The 24,021-nt window shown below is 43.4% G+C and overlaps 2 protein-coding genes across 6 annotated transcripts in view; one reads left to right on the forward strand and one right to left on the reverse strand.

Annotated features, from left to right (window-relative positions):
* LOC134483152 (uncharacterized) overlaps positions 1-24,021 on the forward strand; it is a 757,250-nt gene that overhangs the window by 701,609 nt on the left and 31,620 nt on the right. The window contains exons 2-6 of one of the 5 annotated variants that reach the window (XM_063278401.1): positions 9,672-9,831; positions 10,297-10,440; positions 11,085-11,251; positions 11,962-12,067; positions 12,186-12,464. The exons of 2 other annotated variants lie outside the window; for them this stretch is intronic. In XM_063278401.1, coding sequence (XP_063134471.1) covers positions 9,672-9,831; positions 10,297-10,440; positions 11,085-11,251; positions 11,962-12,026 — 536 coding nt within the window. In that variant the 3' untranslated portion in view covers positions 12,027-12,067; positions 12,186-12,464. Of the gene's footprint in view, positions 1-8,451; positions 8,640-9,671; positions 9,832-10,296; positions 10,479-11,084; positions 11,252-11,961; positions 12,068-12,185; positions 12,465-24,021 lie in introns of those variants that run through there. 2 more of the 5 variants (XM_063278406.1, XM_063278404.1) reach the window with 2 other exon arrangements.
* LOC134483149 (DNA-directed RNA polymerase II subunit GRINL1A-like) lies at positions 18,099-19,398 on the reverse strand. Its single transcript, XM_063278397.1, is given in 2 exon segments — positions 18,099-19,334; positions 19,336-19,398. Coding segments are annotated over 2 exon segments (1,095 nt in total). The 3' UTR covers positions 18,099-18,302.

The raw sequence follows: 24,021 nt of genomic DNA on the forward strand, positions 1-24,021 counted from the left end.
TTTTCGAAACCAAGCATTTGCAGCAGTTGTCCTCCAGCTTCCTCTCCTACCATTGTTCTTTCCAATGTTAATTTTAATATACATAAAAACTTAATATATGGTTCATAGAAAGCTACTACCTTTTTCAACCAACCAGTATCATCCTTTATAATAAGTCGGTTGGGCCACACCTTGAATCGATGCTGGCCTAATTATAGGAAAAGAAAAAGCAGGTGAATTTGTCATCATCATCGTGTGAATCTAATGGTCAACATGCCATCCTCGGGAAACGAATTAGAAAAACCTGATTCAGGCAGTGGTGCAGAGGGCAAAACTTTTACTTTCGTTTTGTCTTAATGAAGCTCTAGCTTCTTGTTCTGTATTCGTTATTACCCTGTCTTCATTCATGGCCTTGAACACAGTAAAAATTACAGCCCAAAGAAACCAGAAATTGGAATCTTTTTGCCCTGCCTGACAGCCTTTTTCTCCTTAACTTTCACTTTGACCCAGATATCAGAATCCCTGGAACCCTCGTCAGGGAACCATGGAGTTTACTCTTGCTGTCTCTAAACACTTTTCTAAACCAGACTGAGAGACATGAATTCCCTGCACTCTTAAAGATGCTTAAGCATAGCGAGATGAAGAGATTTATCTTGCCCCATTTCCTTGTAATAAAATGTACTTACCTAATCTGACTGTCCAGACTTACCTTCAGGGACCCTGTTCCAGTGCCATAGGTCGACATCTAGGGTGTTGGGAGCCCTGCGTCCGGTCGCATTCCTTTCTGTGTTTCCCGATGCTCAGTGGCCATGCCACTCCAGCATGCTTTGAAATGAACCAGTCCGCAACCACCACCACCACCACCACCACCACCACCACCACCAATTTGGTTTTGTAAATAAAGTTTTATTGACATCACCATCCTCAGCATTTACATCCTGTTCAGTGCTGCTTCTGGCTACAGCTGCAGGGCTTAGGAGCCACAGAGCCCTTTAGGCTCCCAGAGCTGAGAGCATTGACCTTTTGCCTTGTTTGTGAAAGAGGTGACTGACCCCTGTGCTCGAGGTGGCCTTTCCGTGCCCCTTAACCCATAGCTTAGGTCTCTGTGCCATCCTCTCCCCTTGCTATGGTGTGCACTTCCTGGTACATTTCCGTTAGCTCTTGACATTTCCAGAGCATTGGGTCTTGCAAATTGAATTTGCATGGCACCAGGAATAGACCTGATGGCAGGGTGTGGGACACTCCCTATGGGGACCCTGCCCAGGGGCATAAGCTTACTTTTCCAGTCAACTCCCTGAACAGTGAGCCTTTGTGGGACAAGGTACTTCACGACATGACTTGACCTCTCTGCAGTGCACCCAATCCCTGCTTGGCTCAGATGTCCCCCAGAGAGGTTGTGTGAGTGTCCCCAGTAGAGGCAGCACTCTGTATGGTGGCATTGACATGGCATCCAGGAAAGTCAAAACCAGAGGGACATGTTGGGCAGTTGGAAGCAGATGTCTGTGTCCATGGAGAGAAGGATGGACTAGACACACCTACAGGGGGTGAGCTGAGAAGCACTTCCTTGGCTTTTTCACAGCCGTGTAGGCTGCATGCCATGCTGTGTACCCATGCTGTGCTGAAGCCCCAGGCTTTGAGTCTCCCACAGCTGCTGTGTCCTGGGGCCAGGGTAGGATTAAGCAGACTTCAGCAGGAGAAAGGTGAAAACCCTGGTTGCAGGGTGGGGATGGCACAGTCATAACACTCCTGCACATGAGGCCCCTGACTTAGAGCCGTATAGCAGCTGTGACAAGCCAGCTCTGGTGACACTCATCTGCAATGCCAGGCCATGGGGGGTAGAGGCAGTAGGATCAGTTGTTTAATTATCCTTGGCTACACGGCAAGTTTGAGGCCAGCCTGGGCAACTTTGTCTATGAAAATAAGACAAAACTAGGTCTTGACTCTGAGCATCACTGCCTGTACCTGGCATGGTTGCCCCACCCCAGGTAAGAAACCCCTCTGTCCAGAGGCCATAACTGCAGGAGACTCCCTGGCCAAGTGTCTATACCGTCCCTTGTTTGACTGGTCTGTGCTGAGGACCAACCACACTCTCCTCAACAGGAAGGACATGGGAGAGGCTGTTTCTGTGAGATTCCGGGCCCTGAGACGGCCAATAATAAACCCTGTCCTTGGGAAAGCCATGGAGACTAGGAACCCAGGGGATCTCTGCAAACACCAGGGGTGGCAGAGGACTCTCATCCTCTACAGCAGCTGCTCTCAATCTGTGGGTTCTACATCAGCGCTCCTGCACACCAGACATTTACATTACAGTTCCTCACAGTAACAAAGTTACACTCATGAAGTAGCTCTCCAATAAGTTTATGGTTGGGATCACAACATGAGGAACTGAAATAAAGAGACACAGGATTAGGAACGGTAAGAACCGCCATTCTATAGGAACCCAGGCATCTGCACTCGGTGTCTGGAAGTGTGGTAGGCTAGGCTTCACCCTCAGCGATGCCAGCATGTGGGCACCAAGCCCAGGTTCCACCCCAATGCTTACTGGATATGTGCAGGCCTGGTTCCATCAAGAAGTAATAAAGGAACCCTTGGTAAAAAACACTGGTTACCAAACACGTCAGGAAAAGACATCCCCTCTTCTGCAACTCCTCTCAGGACGGCTAGTCTTCCCAGGGGGTCCCGGCTATAACAAACCTTGTCTCCCAGTGCTTGCCCATTGGTGTCTTGGCCATATTCAGATTTGAGGACTTTGAACAGAATTGCTTCCAGCAGATTTGCATCAATGAATCCAACAAGTAGTTGCAGTCCTACTTCACCCAGCACATCTTCAAGCTGGAGCAGGTGAGAGTGGACACCTATTCCCCAGCCCAGCCCAGCCATCACCCTGAATGTCATCTGTGTCCATCAGTATCAGCAGGATGGGGCCTGGGCACCATAGGTTCCTCAGGACCTAAAGCTATGTCCTTGAACTCAGTGCCATGCTCAGCCCTTCGAGCCTCTTTCAACCCTTCTGGAAGCTCAACTGCTCTTGCAGCAAGGCAGCAGTGTGCACATTCTGTCACGTCATTTGTGTGTGTCTACAGCTGGTCAGAGCCTGTCCCCTCTGTTCTTTCCTTTTGCTATATTTGCCTTTCTGAGGAGGCAGCACCCACAGGTATGGGAGGCAGCCACATGCATATTCTGCAGCCATGTCTGATTCCTCTGAGGCTCAGTCCCACTTACACACCTACCCTCCAACCTTCCAACCCCGTGTCACCCCTGGGGCTCTGTAGACCTTCCTGCTTTCTGTCTTTATATAATTGGTGACACTGCAGCCCTCAGTGGTGTCATACAGTGTTAGTTTGTCTTTGCACTGCCTGGAGGTCTGACTTAGGAGAATGGCTACCATTCTCATTCCTGTTCAAGGGTCAGAATCTGAATCCTATGTAAGGCTGAATAATACTCCAGCACATGGCTGGACCATGTTGAATTTACACAGTCACCTATGGATCTTATATTTTGGCTTGTAAACACACACGTATAAGACTCAAGTCACACCCGAGTGGAGAATTGCTGGAGGCTGCCATTGCTTTCTGAACTGTCTGAGAGACCATCCTGTTTAGAGTGTATAGGGCACCCTCTCCTCATTGCTCACACAGCATGAGAAGATTAGTGAGAGTTAACCTGGCTTCTCTGTCTCCAACTTTCTGCCACACTAGCCCTAGCATCTTTCTGTATTGCAGTGAAAGTTTAGAACCCAGGAGGATGCCAGCTTCCTTGCTCAAATATAGAAAGTTCCTCCTTGCCTGCTTTGAGACTGAGTCTCATGCAGGCCAGGCTGGCTCTGATCTCACCATTAGTTAAGATGGCCATGAACTCCTGGTTCTTGCGCCTCAGACTTCTCTGAGTGCTGGGTGACAGGTATGCACCACTCTTAAGTCCTGCCACTGGGACAAGAGTGAGCAGAGCCAGCTCTGAAGCACACACTTTGCTGGTGTCAGTGATGACTGACTTATGATCCTGTCTTCCTTGCCCATGGCCCTTCTCCTTGGTGCATGCCATCCTTCCTCCCTGTGACTCATGGGGGACACCAAGCCTGAGGATGTCAGGAAGAAGTTTACTTACTTCACTGGGTTGGAGGCTGTTATGTTCCTGCGTCAGTAGGTGAGATTCAAGCTAGAAGGTTTGTGGCATGAGAAACTGGAACAGAACTGGAATGGCAGGAACAATTGTTACCTGGCTCTGAGAAGACCAGGTGGGCAGAAACTCATCGTTGGGCAGGTAGTGAGCTCAAGTCCAGGCTGGGCATTGCTCAGCACATGTGAACAGGTGTGCTTACATGGACATGTGTTTCCCCCACATGGTCACCACTTATCCAGGCACGGTGAATATTCCAAGGAGCTTTTTATGTTTTAACATTGTGTGTGTTTGTGTGTCCATACATGCATATACACACATACATTCGTACATATACACGAATACACGTACATGAAAACACATGCATATACATGACTATACACATTCATGCTCACACACACATATATACACACCTACATGCATACACACATACACACACACATACACACACACCTACAGGCATACACACATGCACACACACACATACACACACATACACACATACACACATACATGCATACACACATACACATATACATACACACATACACACACATACAATACATATACACACATACAAATACACCTATACACACATATACACAGACATATACACACATATACATATACACGTATACACATATATGCATACACACATTCATATCCACACGTACATACAGACATATACATATATACTCAAATATATGTAAGCACATTAGTGGAAGCCAGAGGACAGCTTGGCCCTTGTTTCTCTCCGTTTTACCACGTGGGTCCTGGGGATTGAGTCAAGCTCATCAGACTTGACAGCAAGCCCCTTTAACTGTAGAGCCCTCTCATTGGCTGCCAGTTGCCTCTTTCCACAAATTCTATCCATGGTGGAATGTTTACAGTTGTTATTCTCATGATTCCTTCAGCAATAGCGCAGACATCATTTACACTGCATTAGGAGTTATAATTCATGTAGATGTCAGGAGAGCTGGAGGCGTGGATCAAGAAGAGAGCCCACTTTCAATGTCATTATGTGGTATTGCCTTAGGCCCTTTTATACACTCCCCTGGCTTTGTCTGAGTATATGTTTGAGGGCTCTCTATGACTGTGCAAAGAAGTAAGAGCTAGGGCTGGGCCACAAAATAGGAAAGTACTTGTTCATCCAAAAACAAAATCAAAAAACAAACAAACAAACAAAAATAGCTCTAGGGTGAAATATTGGTGCTAGTGCTGAACTACACAGCCAGAAGGTATTTTTCTAAGTAAATAACACAATATTGGGGATGACAATATGATCAAATATCCTACAACATAAGTTTGCAATGTTACCTACATTTTATAAATCAAGTCTGACCACCGTTTTGGTTGTTTCCAATCCTGTCTGAGTGCATCATCACGGGAATCCCAAGGAAAATCAGAAATGGGTTCTTGAAGCTGTTGCACAGGGCCAGTATAGACCTAAATACCACAGAGGAAACCTTGATTCTTATCTCAAGGGATCATTCACCATCCCTCTTGTCACATAACTTATGGCAAGACGTCACCTTTCCTAAACTTAGCCTTTTTCCCAAGTGCTGCAGAAGGGAAGACCTGGTGTCAAGGGGTCTGGATTCAAACCACAGGACACTGAATTCATGTAAATAGGTATAGTTTATTAATGCACACACCAATCCAGTTCAACCAGAGCAACAGCTCACAACTGTGTACTGGACATTGCTAGGCCCCGCTCATTGCAAAATCCACATGGGCTCATGCACAAGTGCTGGAAATGCTTCGGTCTATGGCCCTGACTCAGGCCATTTTACACATAATTGTTCCTATTTTCCTTGAATCTATTGGGTCCTATGTGAAGAATACACTTGGGGAACTTGTTAAGATTAACAAACCTCATAACATACAGAACATAACAGGTTATGTGACCAGCACCACACAGTTCAACGTCAGAGTTTTTTGTTCTTTGTTAGTGTTTTTCTTGGCATCCATGATGTGGAGGCATATTACAGAACAATAGGAAAGAGTTGGCTGCTGTGTAACAAATTCGCTGCTATTAAGGTAGGTATGGGGGCAAGACCTCAGCTGTAGCCCTTAAGATGGGAAGGAGATGATGTGTTTGATAACTGAAAGGAGCTGCCTCAGCTGTGTTTCTCTGCCTGCTCAGTGCCCATACAACATCACTCTGTCCCTGAAGAGGAACTCAAGGTCTGCCCCCTGCTGCCTGTGAGCCAGGAAGAGGCACAGAAAGGCAAGGCCACAGCACTGGTTTCCAATTACTCAGTAATGCTGGATTTCCAATAATGTACTTGTATACACAAATACAGTGTGGTAAGTTGCAATAGATACTAATCATTTCTCACATAGGGCAGCAGTTGATTGACTACAACTAATTCTATTAAAAAAAAGAAACCTGGCTCTTGTAGAAATATACAAAGAAATATCTAGGATGGTGGGGGATGAATTCTGCCATGGACTGAACTCGTGGAAGTGGGGTTGGGAGAAAGATGCATGGTTAAATAGCCCACCAGGTTCACATTGTGTCAACTTGATTTAATCTAAGGACAAAGAAGTGGAGTATCTCTGATGGCTTTCTTCTAGTCCCTTTAAAGCATCACTGGGGTTTGAACTCAGAACTTCACACTTCTTGATGGGGCAACTCCACTCAAGGAAGCTTAAGATTTTCATAGGCACAGTATTATGCTATATATACAGAGTAGATAATACTAAGATGTTCAGATGGTGATGTCCATTTGTATGCACTCTTAATGTGGACCTAAAAAAAGAGAGATCAAGGTCCTTAGAATAGAAAGATCAGTTCCAGTTGTTTTCTCCCATTCCAAACAGAACGACTGGTAGGGAGAGAATGGTAAATAATCGAGAATTCGTAGATGATGCTTTGAATGAAGTGTGGATTTCTGTGCTGGTTTAAAACAGGGTCTCAAGTATCACATGTTGCCCTCTACCTGGCTGGCCAGGATCACTTTGAGCTCAGATAAACCTCCTTTCACTTTGCAATAAATAGGCTTATAAGAGTGGCCTCCAAGGACTGTGCAGACAGTATTAGCCTTTCACAGTTGAGGTGTGTAACCCACAACTATAGTTTTAGCCATGTTTTTCCATGTCTACCAGCTATTTCAGATTGTTGCTGTTATATGCCTGACAATCAAGGATGCAGAAAAATAACCTGACACAGAGTAAAGACATGGTGATCACATGGTGCCTCTTCCGTACGTTCTGGATGAGGTTTGTTAAAATTCCAATATTGCAAAAAGCTTTATATAGGGCCCATCACATTAAGGGTCACTCCCATATAACACTTCCTGCAATCCTCATATGAGAAGCTTGAGCTTTTAGTTTTGACTTTTTCTTTTCTCGTTCTTTCTTATTTTTTGCTATATAAGTTGAGACAAAGATAGTTAAGGCCATGAATTTGCCCCCAAAATTGGAACTACGGATGTGATCAATCAGTGTTAGTGGGTGCATTCTATAAAGTATTCATTTTTTACTATGATAAATGTGTTTTACTATGATAAATGTGTTACTACTTTTGTGTTTGATGGGGTGGCCATTTCCCAGTGTACAGGTGCAGGGACCTTGCTCTATCCACTTAATTATGTTTATAGCCTCATTTTAGACGTTTCTGTGTACCCCCTATATCTCTTGAGCATTTTATTTTTCTGATAGAAGCTCATGGTATATCTTACTCAGGACTGTGAGCAGTGCTCCTTTGGCGACATTGGTGCAGAGAGCAGAACCCCACAAGCAGCATGAGGTTCCCTTCACTGGTGGCTCCAATATTGCACTTTCCTCTGCCAACTGGTCTCCACACTTTTCCTAGCACCATAAAGACTTCAACTCTTTCTCCTGAGGAATTTTCTGGCAATTGTCGTTTGCTAAGCACATGACTTCATGAGTGTTCCCCTAACACACACCCATGTTGTAACCTACCATGCAGACTATTTCTTGATGTGATATAAAGCACCTGTACATAATGAGACAGGAGAACTTTTGACTGCATATTCAAACTGGTGTGAAATCTCAGGAAGTTTTAATGGCTAACATTGGTGAATGAGGAAATTTGAGTTAGTGAGACATTTTGGGGCAAGATTTGACAGGAAACATTCATTTAGATGCATAGGAATTACTAAGGTTTTTTATAATCAAGCCTTGAGGAAAATTTGGCTTTGGAAGCAGGAGATGCTCAGTGGCTCTGCCCCAGGAAAGTCTCCTGGAAAGGGCCCCTCTGCTTATGCTCAGTACAGGGAGAACATTAGCAGAGAGGCAAAGTCTGCTCCCCATGACATCAGCTGTCCCTTCTTGGACATTCTATTGTCTCCTAGAGAGTTCTGACATCCTCTGTGATGTCACCAGTGTTGTAGTGACGACCAGTGCCCTAGTTTCTCTCAGTCTGAGTCTGGCGGTTACAAGCTAAGACATGTTTTCCCGTCTTCGCAAGCGTTTTGGGAGGGGGAACGTTGATTCTGGAGAGACTAGAGTGAAGGAGTCTGGCCTTTCATCTCAAAGTAATGATGGACAAAGACAGCACTTCTGGGGAATGTTGAGTAAGTTCTGGGCAGTGTATTTTGAGCTTCCTGTCAGGGGGGCTGCAGGCTTAAGCTGACCTTTCTAGCAATGGGCCACAACAACTGGAGCATCTGAAAAGGAATTGAATTTCCATGAATATCACAATTCCTTATAGTCAAGGATTTCAGAACTTTAGTTTCCCCATCCCCACTGGGAGGATATGGTAAGGCCAATGCTATTATACTGTGAATTTCTGGTCTTTACGTTTCAGTTCATTTGTTCTGCTACATTGATATAATAACACCATCAGTAGTCATGGATGGTCCACCTTTTCTGAGTTTAGACAGGGCAGCAATGTATTTCACTATCATTGCTTCTTTAAATACAGTGGGTATCTGACAGTAGTAACAGGGAGAGATTGTGCTCCAGGCAATAACCTTATGTTCTTAGACCTTCTCTGATTTCTTCTAACTGGCAGTGTCATTGTTAGCTTTATATATTAGAGATGTGTGTTACAAACATGTTTCTAAAATACCAAAACTATTTGGAACGTGTAGACCAAGATTCAGCATGTAACCTATTCGCCCTTCTGGGGCATTTGGTATTTCACATAGGGACACTGATAAGTCTGTTGAAAATATCCTCCCTGGAAATGTGTTTTAAATCCAAAGTTGTTGGCTTAGAGTATCAGGGTAGGACATCTGAGTGTCTCCAATCACTCAAGTTTTCTGGATGGTGAATTTATCATCTGAGTTCTGAAGCCACAGGAGTGAAGGTCCTGAAACCAAGCTGTACCCTGTTCAGCTGATAATAATCCTGGAGAAGCCATCTCCGTGGTACATGTAAGCACGTGATGTCCGGCATAGGGCACACCTGGCTGCTTACATCTCTTGGTCTCTATAGAGTAGTGGGAGAACTGATATCCCCTGAGGAGGTCTCTTAAGCATAGACCAATCGCCTAGCAGTGACACTGGGTTCCTGGCTTGTTCTCCTGTTTAGGCCTCACTGAGGTCTATGAACACTCTATGCATTCTCCCCATGCAGGTTCACTTGTGTTCTTCTACCTACAGACGCTGGGAGAGAAACATCATCCCCTGGCACTGAACTAAGCAAGAATCAGGCCAAGAAGGAAAAGGAGAGGCTGATTAAAGAGCTGCAGCTCATTACCGAGGAGAGAAATGACCTGAGAGATCGCCTGAGGTTTCTGACAGAGAGATCCATGAAGAACAGGTATGAATCGCTCCAAATGCTCTTGTTTCATTCCTGGGTCTGCAAGGTCACCTTCTAATCCTATTAAGGCTTTGGGTTCTAGAAAGCTGTGCCTCCCTAACCACCCTGTGCTAAACCTCACCTCCCATATAGTGGAGATTCAGAACCTGACCCTTCCTGAGGAGTGAGATTGAAAATGGACTCATCTGCTTCCATTTATTTAAAAGCAGAACTTGTGGTCTGAATGAAGAATTCGGGGATAAAGTCAGGGAGAGTGAGTGTCTAGTGTGCATTTGCAAAGCCCTTGACAGCTGGTGGCTTTGCAAGATTGTAATTGCAGTGAGTTTCTGGTGAGTCTCTGTACTTCCTAGGTAGGGGACTGAGTGCTGGAAGATCCAGGCAGCAGCCTGGGGTAATATAGGACCCACCCTGAGTTCATATATTCCTAAATGCTGATGTTCATTGTATTCTATCATTTGGGGCCAGGCCACACTTCAGGCCAAATCCATATTATGAAGACCTGGAGAGAATGGAGGAGGCAGTCATGTCAATTCTGCACAACTTAGAGATGGAGAACACTGAGGTCCATGAGAACAACCATAAGCTGAAGAAGGAGATTACCTTCTCTAGGTAAGTCCTGGTCAGAAAGGCTATCACTTGTGGAATGGCCGTTTCTGACTATCTTTGTTCTGGATTGGACGGTCTTCAGCTCTGGTTCTATCTCTTGTGCTATTTACCCATCAGTGTTCCAGGGTCATTAGGACTCAGTTTTCAGTTCCATAAAAGACTGTTCCTCATCCCAGGATTGTCTAGGCATCTTCAGAAGGCTCTAGAGAGAACAGTACTGATTGAAGTCAGCAGAAGGTTATTAGGCTGACCTGGACCTATGGTGTCACACCAGGTTTTACAAAACTCAGTGCGTGGACCACATGGTTAGCATGACCTTCTCTTGGTTCTACTGACCTCTTTTCAGGGTGTTGGCCCAGTACTAATTGATGTTGGCCCCATGCATTGGGCTTTCATGGATAGTTGTAGATCCATGTTCTTTCTCAGAGGTGTGGACACTAATTGGTGTCAGGCCAAGCAAACAATTTATTCTTCCCCGAATTAACTCTTTATGTTTTGTGCAGCAGCCTTATATGTATCAAGATGCATTTTATTAATTAATTATTAAGTCTTCATGGGTATGTGGGACCTGGTAGAGTTAGTGGGACTTGGGAGTAGGAATGGGAGAAAGGGCCAGCATGATCTTACTATGCAGACTGTATTTCCAGAAACCTGCTCAGCCAGCTCCTGATGGAGAACACATGTAGGAAGAAGTTGGTCCCACTGAAGCAGGAGAGCAAGGAGGTACATCTTGATTGTGCACTGAACCAGAAATATTTGGTTGACTTCAACAAGAAAGATAAAGACCATCAACGGCCAGAACCAGCATTATCAGGTAGGGACCTGTTAGCTTAACAATATCTGGTAAAATTTGCCAATTTGATACATCTTTGCTTCTCTTACCACCTTTCTAATTTACACTCACAACCAGCCAACCACCTCATGTAATGGAATTTTTCATTGCTCTGCCTATGCACAAGTATTCTAGGAAGTTAACCACTTTTCAGAAACTGAATTATTATGCAAGCATATTTTGCTGCTCTTTTTGAAGCTGCAGTCTAGAAATGGTGACAGATGAATAACATGTCATATTACTGCATATCCATGTGATACATGGGATCCTATGTAGAGTTTTGAACAATCTCTTGGTTCATTGACAAATGACACTCTGTGGTCATGTGACCTCTTGTGTAGGAAGCACCTTTGGGATAAGAACCAAGTGCAAATGTCAAATTAATACTTGTCATTGGCTTTAACCTTGGTGACATATGGACATCTCCTTTCTTCCTGCAACCCAATGAAGTTCCTTTCATTGCCCTGTTCTTGGTTTGCACTGGTATAAGTCTGGGTCCCATATTGGCAGCCCACATTACTGTGAGGCTCTCTGGGGATTTTGCCCTGCCCATAGAGTTAGCAACAATGATATCAGTTAAAAGGTCTATGTTGACTGTCCAATAGACCTGAGGTGGTAGAAGGCAGCATTCTGACAGCTGGCTTGCATTTCCCCACCAAATCAGTGTCTGAAAAACAGCCTTCCTCTCCCAGGTCTCAGAAAGTGCAAGAGAGCTGGAATTGGACACACCCCAGTAAGAGAGCTTCCTGAAGAATAAGTTGCTTTCTCAGGAGTCCCTGATGACCAACATCCTGAATGGTAACAACATTTTTTGGATGAGTATTCATCCTCTGAGTTAATTTGTCATTTCTTAGAGACCCTAAGTTTATATACCACTCAGCCAGCCTGACTGATTGAGGTCTTACTTTCTTCTCAGAAAACAGCACTTGAGAGACAACTTGGGGAACCGCCTTTCATTATGTGTGCTAGAGGAGAAACAGCAATACATCTGTGCTTCTAAATGTTCGTTAAGAATATGCTTTTAGAAATATTTTTGTTATGATTTTAATTGAAGTTTTCTTTTTGTTGTTTCATATTTATATGTTCTTGTTACTATTTTTACTTTCAAATATTTTTAAATATTTTTATTCATTTTAATCCTGTTTTGTTGTAATAATGTATTTGTTATGAATAAAAATTGAATTCTATCTCTTGACTCTTAAGACCATCATTCTTACTCAAGGGTTCTGTCCCTCCTGTGGACTTAGAACTGACAGCTAGAGATTGATCTCTGCATGTTCCATGGAGCCTGGGCTAATAAGTGAATTCAAAGTCACCAAGGGCTACCCAGTGTGACAGTGTCTTTTGTGTGGACAATGTGGCTATGTCTCTGACACACACTATATGATGTAATCACTGACATGCTTTACCCAATTGTTAGGGTCCATGTGGTTCTTCTGAGAGAGCAGCAGATGCTCTACCCTGTGAGTCATCACCACAGCTCCTGCAGGTGGCTTTTGTTATTCCATATGAGGTGCTGTGTTAGGTGGACAGGATCAACTCCAATTAAATAGAGAGATCTCAGGAGATGTGTGTTCACAGGGAACTTACTGAGCCGTGCGTGCTCAACGCGTTAGGTTGTCTCTGGTGTTCCCACTGCTCATTGTGGGTCAGGATCATCCTCCAGCATCACTTAGTTTCCATATTAGAGCAGATCTTTCACCTATTGTCAATGATGACCATATGTATTCTGCACATCTGATAAAATACAGACTAGAACCTCGCTTCCTGTAAGCCAGATTGGTATAATGAATTTTTGAAAATTATTTTAATCTCAGCAGTTTAGGGAGGAACCTCCAGAGCATCCATAATGAATGCAGCCTGCAACTATGAATACAGGTTTCTGTTGGAGAGCAGGCCTGTGAAGCCCAGAACCTAGGTGGGACAGTTCAAGCTACCCTTTTTCCATGACCAATCTGGGATCGTATTGAGAATGTATTTTTTCCAGGTGACAGATTTCCAATTTATGGAATTGAACTAACTTACTGAGAGTGGAGGTGACTCAGGGAGTTAAAGTACAGAAGGACCAATCCAGAATGTCCATAAAAGATTGCTGTCACCCCAGGGCTTTTAAAGGTCAGCAGCTAGAGAAACAATGTAGTATTTGGTTATTCTCATGCTTAGGTCTAGTCATTCATTATAAGCTGACCATGACACAAAAAGTGTCATCTGTGTCAAAACTAGTTGTAACTAGATTCACCCCACACTATCACATCACCACCGTATTTGAGGTTCTCAGTTACTATCTAAGAACCTGGATGAGGCTGGGTCTTGCTACACAAACTCATAATTTATGTCTTCATGACACTGTGTGCTTTGTTCTGTCGATGCTACCATTGGCATACAATACCTTGGATACTTTGTGCTAACATCTGTGACCTGAGACAATAGTTCATGTCATCCTACCCTGAATAAACTGTCCTTAGAGTACAGTGTGGTAGGAGGGGCCTTCTTTTCCTGTGAGATAGCAAAACATTTCCAGTCTTCAGTCAAGTCTGACAGCCATTGTTCAGTGCCTGTCTTAAGATGTGTACCTTTTCAGCTGAGAGTCTTCATCCAGGCTGCTCTGTAATTCTGTAGAAGATTAATAGGGTTCCAGCCCTAGGATTTAATTCAGTGTGACTGTACTTGCCGAACATGCTCAAAGCCCTGTGATCCACCTTAGCCCTCTGTGCTTTAGAGAAAGAAAATAAAGAACCACATTGCACTTGAAATTTCTCCTCCAACAAAAGGAGAGCCTGCACAGGGCCTTTAAGTAACTCTAAGCCCCAGCTTCCCCACAGCTCCCTCCATCAATTCCATTATTGGTGTGTTTTCTTTACTGCTCACTTTCTTCCTTGTGTGCAAAGAATGTGCACCATGTCAGTAAAGTGTGTGTGTGTGTGTGTGTCTGTGTGTGTGTATGTGTGTGTGTGTGTGTGTGTGTGTGTGTGTGTGTGTGTGTGTAGTCCCTAGTGAAAACTGTCGAGGTGCATGCAGACTCATGCTACTACTGTCCCATGGCACCTTGGAGGGAACACTGAAATGGTGGCTACTTTAATACAGTCTAAACCGGGTGTGCATGGTTTTCAGTAAGATTTTGTCATCATCACTGCTACAGAGAGCAGAAAAAGCTTCAGTAGTTACATGGATGTGATCAATAAGTGTTAGTGTGTGCATTCAATAAACTATCCATTTTTGACTAAGGTAGATGCTTCTGTGTTTTGTGGGGTGACCCATTGTCAATGTCTAGTGAATTGGGGGCCCTGGGTACGGTCGCATACCCCCAGGACACAGGGGGTGCAGAGCAAAGGCAGAAGCAACTGCACGCAGTTGCATGCTTTATTAATCCCTATATAGCTGGGAATGTGCATTACTACAATTTTCATTTTGTCAAGATACCATAAGATCATTATTCCCAGGATACCAGGAACAACTGAGGGAAGACTAAACAAAGAAATACGAATAAACAAAGGCTTCTTCTCAAAATATTTATATAACAAATCACCTCTCTCATTATAATCAAAATATACTCACCATTACCAAGAGAGCATGAGAACCACTTCCACAGAAACAGGACACAGCAGAAGATAGCTTAAGGCCAAGCGAGAAAAACATTTTCTTCTCCAGGTTGGCATTCTAGCTCCTACTTGTATCTGTCACCAGGCCTTTCTTGACCCTCCCTGGGAGCTGCATATCTATGTCTTAACAATTCCTTCTTTTTCTTTTGTTTTAAAAGAAACACTTTCCACAACATAGCAAAATGTACTTGTAGGGGTTTAATCATGTAAAAATAAAGCAACAAAATACATAATGTACATAAGATTATGGCAAAACTAGCTCCTCCCAAGCTATGGAAAATCCTTTGAAGCCAAGCCTTGGGATCTAATCCTGTCAATTGATCATCCAATAATTTAGCTATTTACATAGGAGTAGTATCTTCTAGCTGTTTACCAAAAGACATTCGAGCATCATATTTCAAGGCATTAATTACTTTTGTAGCACTTTCATTACCTTCTAAATAGGCTTGAATTAACTTCCAATCATGTTCTGTATCATTATCCATACATTTATTAACACAAAAGTAGTAGGATTTCAATCATATCTCAAATCCTCATATTTTTCAATAAATAACATCTTTCCACCCAACCATTCTACTGTTTGTTTTGAAACATCTACTTGATGTTGAAGTCTAGTATCAGTTTTAGTTTGCTCTATCCATAAATCATGTGAATCTTTATGCCAGTCTTCAACAAAATGCTTTGTCTCAATAGATGTTTTTAATGCTATGCTGGAAATGGCTGCCAAAGTAGCAACAGAAATAAGGCTTAAAATAGTAGCTACAAACTCCAATAATTCTTTTACTGTTCCTCAGCAGATTATTAAAAAATTCAATAATCATATAATTAAGAGAATCTTGAGACCAATGATGTCTCAAATTAACAGGCATCCATACATATATTTTTTGCTGAACATCATAATAGAATATTTATCTATATTAAACTGAATAAGTGAATTAATACATGAATACTAATGACAGTTAGTACAAGCAAATCCATTAGCAAAATTAAATCTACCTATTAAAAAGAAATATGGCATAGGAATACAAGTAGTAACCTTTTCTTTCTTAAATGTTGTGAAATTATACTGAGAGGCAGATTGAGCAGTCCCAGAAAAGCTTCCATTAGCAAGCACACCTTCTTTTAATGCAGTGACAGTCTTCCACAAATGAGCTTGAAACGCATTAGGATCTTCCACAGAGGCCAGTCGAACATCAGCAATGCCTCCATCTCCACATTCCATCAGCAAGCATCCATTAAGGCGTTCATTCTCCTCTCAGTTCATCCTGGTAACATTTGACAAATCACAAGTGGTAACATTCCATTCTGAACATGTATTAATAATTGGCCATAAGGACCCCAATTTATTCATTTATCTTGAATAATTTTTCCAAACATACCAGGGCAATATTTCCAATTGCATGGGAGATATTTTAAGCCTACATAAGTAAACCAAGCACAATAGGATATACCGGCTCGCTAACAAATGTAATGTTATTCCAATTTTGGTTATAGACAAAGCTGTCAATCCTGGAGACTGTAACAATTATTCCTGGTAATCGCCAATTTTAATAACCCATTTGTAGGCCTGGTCTCTTTCCTAAACACAAAGGCATCTTTAATCCAGCATAAGGAAAATTATACAAAGCTCCATCACATCTATTCAAAAGGTCAAATTATTCCAAAGAGATGATAAAATGCTTGGGGTGGTGTATAAAACCACATCTGTTTCCCCGCCAAGTAGCAGGTTCAAATAAAGGTGGACAAGGAATATAAGCCTGATAACTCGCATTGGCTGCAACAGAAGAAACCGTGAGTAAAGCACACACTGCTAACAATACGTGCTCAGCAGTAAAGGACTTTCCTGTAGGAGACAACATAGTTTTCCTTTCAGTGCTTAATCCCTTCACCTAGGTAATGGGGTTGTCACTGCATCGATCCTTCTCCGTTGTCGTTTGTCGACACTAAGAGAAGCCAGGGCCTCAGTAATGGAGGACACCTCCTTCATCTCCGGAGAACATCCATCAGGAGAGAATGTAGCTGGTTTAACTGGCTTCTTCTGAGGGTAGGGAGCAGTTCTTATCATTCTGTGCTTGAATCCGTCTCCTGGGTAACCAGAATTGTCCCCCATCCTGTAAGGAGACAAAATCCTCTCCCCTCCATACAGTAATGTCCCTTCCTGTCATTCAGCATCTCGGGCAATTTTTATCCATATTGTCTGTTCCATGCCTTCAGGGAGAAGTCCACTAAAGAGTCTATCTGCTCTTCATATAACTTCACCTTGTGGTAAATTAAGAAGATTAATAAAAAATAATGCTTATGCCAATATTACTCTGGGACTGGTATGCCAACCCCATTCAGGCTGTGTAAGGTCATCTCTTTTCCTCCTTTTTAATTTTATAATTTGTCATTTCAGGGTATGGTGAACTCTTTCAACAAAAGCTTGTCCTTGTGGATGGTATTCTATACCAGTAATATGTACAATATGATATCATTGACAAAATGGTTTTTTTTTTTTTTTGCTCTGATTGGTATTTTATTTCTCCTTTACAAGTTCCACATAATAGACAAAGGCTTTTTGATAACATTGTTATCTTTGCTGGAAATGATCATATAATCATTTTAAACAGCACAAATGTGCACATACAGGACTGAGGTTTCTGCAGCCTGTAAACACCTCTGTGGGTTTAACCAGGAAAAAAAGCAATATACTGACAATTCAACTGTAACTCTTAGAAAAACACCGGTTTCCTTACCAAGCACGAGTGTCCTGTACAGGGACCTATCATCCCAGATGGCAATGAGTTCAAGCCTAGGGCAGCCAGGAGAAGTTCCCCACACCAGCTCAGAAGACCCTCCCCACCCAGCACTTCTTCCAAGTGCTCCTTAACCTCATCACAGGTGACAGAAGTCGCCCCAAGAGAGGACAGAGCAGCAGACACAGTGGTGGTGGTTCCCGAGTGTTGTGTGTGGCATTTCACATCCAGCGTCTCAGGAACATGTCCATGCAAGCATGCATACCATTCTTTAGACTGCTCCCCTCATTTCTCGAGTGAGGGGACCAGGCCTTCCTAATTCACTTTAGGTGACAAATAACAAAGTATTTCACCAGAAGGGGTGCAAGCAGTGCTATCTGATAAGAATACGAAGAAGGAAAAAGCAGATATCTTAAAGAAAACGTGTGTTCTACTCACACTAAAATATCAGACCAATGCATAATATACTGCAAAGCTGTAACACAATACGGCCAAACACAATGTTCAAATATTGAACTGTTCAAGCATGTGAAGATCATCTTCTGAAAGACAAACTGGGTTCTTATTTTGTAGCTACCTTTGTGTAACTTAAACTGCTGTCCCTCAACAAGGTCTGACACTGTCTTGGTACTTGTTAGGAAGTTGGATGAGACAATGTAAGCTCAAGAGTCAACTCCCGGGATCTCCCAGCGCTCATTTTCAGCATTCGTCCGAGGACTGGGCATCATCTTCATCCCTCACTTCTCGGTATCTCCCTGAAGACTCCCCTTCTGGATTGTAGCTCTGCATTGTAATATTCAGTCTCTCAGCTAGTTTCTGTGCTGCGAGCTTTGCCCGCATCTTCTCATAATTCTGCTTCTGCTCTTTCTGCAGAGCCAGCAACTCTTCTTTGGAGAGCAGCTGTGCAGGCAGGGGGTGGAGCAGAAGAAGGCGAGCTGCTGTGACATCATCAAGATGCTGCCTAGCCCTGCCTCGCCGCTCTTCTGAGGAAGCAGGAGACTGAGCCCTCTGACAATGACTTGGTGAGTCACTCTGTTGTGTGGGTAACACATTGGTCTTAAACTTATGAGGAGGGGGCACTGGGTTTCTAGCTCGCATTTCTAGCACTGTCATGTAATGAGGCTTCTTAGGAGTCTCACTCTGCAGTTCTGGAAAGTTCTCAGTGCTGGTGTTTTCTTCTGAGGGTTCAGTCTGGTCTGCAGTTGTGATCTTTTGCAATTTAGTGATAAACAGACTGTCGACGCTGCTGGAAACCTCTTCCTCTTGACTTGAATGCTGGGGGAGATGTTCATTAACTTCAGATGGGGGAGCCTGGGCTGTGATGCTGACAGATGGGCTGGTACTCACTGTGCAGCCAGTCTCCAAAGTCTCTTCATTGCCTTTGTGAGTGAGCTGTGTAGGTCCCTGAGTTTCTGAGGTTGTTTTAGATGATTCAATGTCTACTGACGAACATTCAGGAACTAATGATGAAGTATCAAGCATCAGGTCAGAATTCTGGGCCTTGTCTATGTCGGTATCAACTCTTGTGGTTGCTTTATGCCTTAGCTTACAGTCAACACTGACAGGATGAAGTAGTTCAGTTCTCCCTCTGACCTCTTCACTTTCTGAAATGGCAGCTTTCAGTTTGGCAGTGGTGTCTGAGATCTTTTTACCTTTGTCGGGCAATTTGCAAATGAATTTTTCTTTGCGCAAAAGTCTCTCCTGGCGCCTCAACCTCTCCTGCAGCTCAATCCAAACTCTGCTGCCCCACGTCCTCAGGAACTGGGGGCTCGAAGCCTCGGGGCAGGGAGCACATTGTGCATTGGCTGAGGCTGGCCCCGCAGGCAGGGTTCCCCAGCAGGGCCCATGGTGGTCGCAGGCTCCTTGGAAGGCGGTAACTCTGGAGCACGTTCAGGAGTCGCCATTTTCCCGGAAGAGCCGACAAAATTGTTTAATTGATAAGAAATATATGTTGGTCCATAATCAGTTTTAATTTTACAAGGCGGTCCCATAACAGCAGAAGTTTCCAATAGATGCTGTATAACATGAGCAGTGCGTACTCCTGGCAATGGTGTAGCCCATACAAATATTGAAAAATTATCTATGCTTACATGTATATATGAAAGGCGACCAAACTCAGAAATATGGGTTCCATCCATCTGCCACGATGTATTAGGTTGCATTCTTCTGGGATTAATTTCAGATGGAATACATTTTATACGTGAAGGCTTACAAATACGACAATTAGCAATAATTTGTTTGGCTTCAGAATAGGGAACCTTATATTTAATATGCAAATATCCTGTATTGGCATGATTATGACTGTTTTCTTCTGGGGTAGCAAATGCCACTAATTGATCTACCATATGATTGCCATGTGTTAAAGATGCTGGCAATCTTGAATGTGATCTAATATGTGTAATAAATATTCTAGAGTTTCAGAATAACAATAGTCCTTTAATATGTGAGAATAACATTTAATATCGGCTTAGATGTAGAAACAACAGCAGTTGCAATATTCTGTACTACTACAACATAAGCTGACTCGGCTATAATATTTTTACATCATGAGTAAAATCCAGCAATACATTAATTACTGCTAATATTTCATTTTGTTGTACTGACCCAAAAGAAGATTCTTGTCCCCAAAATTTATCTTTGGTCCAATAAGCCATCTGTCTTAGATCTTTGGTCTTGGAGCCATCTGTAAACACAGTAACGGCAGATGGTAATGGATCAACAGAAATTAGTGTATTTATCACATTTTTTTTTGTTTTCTTAAGCAATCCCAGAATTTACTATGGGGAAAATGAAATTCAGTATTTCTAGTGTAAGAAATCATGGCTAATTGAAAAACTTCAGACGTCTGCATTAAATATTCCACTTTATTTTTGCTTAATGAGAAAACAAAAGCAGCACAATCATATCCCCACAGTGTAACAGGTCTTTGTATGCCTTGCTGAATAATTAAAGAAATTTGTTCCTCATATGTTGTTAATGTTTTGTTAAAGTTAAATTTAATATATATCCATTCTAAAGGCAACTCATCTTGAGCTAAAGTGCCTATAGGATATTCAAGAGTATTTCAATGTATAATTTAATAACTCTATCTGGATCAATACATGCCAAAAATGCATCTTTCCATTTTCAGAGAAGATATACTTACATGCCTTCATATAAGCATTAATATCCCCAGTCTCCTTTATAGGTAATTATGCTCTCCTATACTCTTCATTAGCATTTTCAAAAGCAAGCAGTTTCAGCAGTTGTCCTCTAGCTTCCTCTCCTACCACTGTTCTTTCCATTGTTAATTTTAGTATACATAAAAACTTAATATATGGTTCATAGAAAGTTACTGCCTTTTTCAACCAACCACTATCATCCTTCATAATAAGTTGGTTGGGCCACACCTTGAACCGATGATAGACATTGTCCCAGGATAGACATTCTTTATCAGCAGGTCTCAGGGTAGAACTGGATATGTGACCCTGTGCTATAGCACTGTCCAGAGTGGCAAATGCAGCTTCTGAAGAGGAATGCAGGCCTGGTCTCTAGACCTCCACCTTCCAGGCCTGTCTGGAGAGCCTGATGCCCTGGCAAAAGAGACTCCTTCTCTCCAGAGAAGCACTACAGTCAAATGACATCTCAGTGATGAAAACTATCAGTCCCCAAAGGCATGCCACTGAGCAGAGAAAACCTCAGTCATGCACCTCTGCCCATCCCCAGTTCCTCGTGTCAATAACTCAACCCTTTCATGAACTAGATGGCAATACTTGAGGCAGGATGATCAGTAGTTTACTGGACAATCTGGGCTCTATGAGACGCTCTCCCTGAAATCAGAGCCAGCAGGAAATTCAGTATGAAAGCTCTTTGTAGCCAAGCTCAACAACCCGGTTCAGAGCCTGGGACCCCACACGGTAGGATAAAGTGACTCCCATGCTTTTTCCTCTACCTTTAACACTCATGCTTTGGAATGCACACCCCTACAATGAGATCAATACACATGGAATAAAAATTAAACAGAAAAATTAATGAAGACAAGGCAGACAAGGTTTTAAAGGATCCTGTGCGTCCTCACTCTGCACTTCCCTTTCCTTTGCCTTGGGAACATCACCTGCACCAGAGGCTGAGACTTCCTCCAAGAGAGAGAGGAGAGATGCACTGTTCATTCCGCTGGAGCTGTGCAAAGACCAGAGCCACCCGCCTTTTCCTGATAGTGGGAGCTGGGCCAAAGTGTGGGGTGCTCCTACTAGAGGCACCACAAGAAGAGGACCACCTTCCTCAAACCTTCCTGGAAGTCAGAGCACTGGCTATGGACTTCCCTCAATCCTCAGAGGACTCTCTTTCAGTGATGGCTCAGAGCCTCTTAGGACAGAGAGGGACCAGAGCTTCCCCCCAAAGCAAGATCCCTGTCTTATCTGAGAGGTATGAGGGCTTAGGGATGGGACAGAGGATGTGACAAGGTTACATGTAGCACAGGGGCTAGGTTAATAAAGAAATCAAAGAGGAAAGAAACCTGGAAGATTCCTCATCTGTTCTTTTTTGCTCTATTCGTAGGATGAGGGGCAGTGTGGGGTAGAGGACTAGGACACAGCACAGCCTTCTCTGCTCATGGTGAGCTTTCTAGGCTGCCTGGTCACTGTGACCAGCATCTTTTCAACTGTGCCACTCTACTACCAAGGCTGACACAACTGGTGCACCATGTAGTAATAGGACTGTACTGACTTAGGGACATTTGGAATCACACAATGATCATGTGTCACAGATGGGTTTCTTTTTTTAGAAAAGGATTAAAACAAAAACTATTTAATTTGTCCATATGAGTGAGTACACTGTCCCTGTTTTCAGACACAACAGTAGAGGGTAGAAGATGAGATTAGAAATGGTTATAAGACACAGTGTGGTTCCTGGGAATTGAACTCAGATCCCCTGGAAGAGCAGTCAGTGGTCTTAACCACTGAGCCTTCCCTCCAGCCCCAGTATATTGTATTTTCAATATTGTTTGTTTTTATTTCTTTTCTCACGTATGTCTGTATGGCGTTTCTGTGAGTACAGGTGCTCATGTGCTTGTGTAAAGGTCAGGGACAACCTGAGCACAGGTCTCACCTTCTACCTCTCGTCCATGGCTGTGTATGCTAGGCTAGCCCTTCCCCCTAATCCTAGAGACTGTCCACTTTAGGCTCCTATCTCCCTGTGGGAAGTGCTGGATGACAGACATACTGCATCCAGGTTTATGTGGCTTCTAGGGACCTAAACTGTTGTTGGGCTTGTTCAGATGAAAATAAACACCATTTCACAGCCCTGGCTGGGCCAGGCAGCGCACGGGTCTTTGCTGCTCTTGCAGAAGACTTGAGTTCAGTCTCCAGCACCAGGGTCAGGTGGCTCACAACCACCTGAGACTCCAGGTCCAGGGACTTCCAAGCTCTTCCGGGTAAACCTACATGGCAAAAGCAGGGCTGGGAGCTGGAGGCTTCTGGTGTTGGCTTCTCCCTGCAGTAGGGGGCAAATCATGGGCATGTGAGGTAACATGGAACCCTGTAATTCTACAAAGTGCAGAAGCTCCTGATGTCCCTCATGGTGCCCCAGAGCCTGCTCACCGCACATGGAGGCTTCAGTAACATGGCCTTGTCCTGACCTGTGTGCACTCTGCATCCTCACTCTCTACCCCCTGCTTTTCGGGGTTGGAAGTCTCAGGTGTAGGAGGCGCCAACCATAGGCCTCTTCTCTCAGCATTTCATCATTTTACCCACTTGACCTTCACCAAGCATCCTTTGCTCTACACAGTTACCTCAACCTGTGACCCTCATCCTCCAGACTCTTGTGAAGCAAACACCCATGGGTGTGCAGCTCTCATAGTTAGCCAGGCTAAAGGGGAAGGCAGCAAATCCTTCATGAACTCTACAGCTCCTGAGGCCTAGGAAAATGTCTATACCGGGGCTAAATTCATGCTGCCCTGTAAGACTACATTTTTCCTTTAAACAGAAGGATGTGTGGTGGTGGTGGCACAGGCCTTTGATCCTAACACTTGGGAGGCAGAGGCAGACAGATTTCTGAAATCAAGGCAGCTTCCTCTACAGAGCTAATTCCAGGTCAGCTACACAAAAAACAACACTGTCTCCAAGATAAAACAAAAAGAGAAAGAAAGAAAGGAAAGAAAGAAAGAAAGAAAGAAAGTTAGGAAGGAAGGAAGAAAGAAGTGAAAGAAAGAGGGGAAGGAAGGAAGGAAGGAAGGATTCATATTTTGTATACAATGAGATGCCTGCCTGTCTATACCTGAACCACCATGTTAACTATAACTCTTGTCACATCTGTATTAATTCAAATACTGAAGGCCAAATGATTAAATCTTAATGACTATACAATTGGGGGGTGGTGCTGAAGAGATGGTTGGTTTAGTGGCTAAGAGAAGAAGACCAAGGTTCAGTTCCCAGTGTCCACA

This window comes from Rattus norvegicus, chromosome 19 (assembly GCF_036323735.1).
Source record: "Rattus norvegicus strain BN/NHsdMcwi chromosome 19, GRCr8, whole genome shotgun sequence".
In the NCBI taxonomy this organism is placed as follows: Eukaryota; Metazoa; Chordata; class Mammalia; order Rodentia; family Muridae; genus Rattus; species Rattus norvegicus.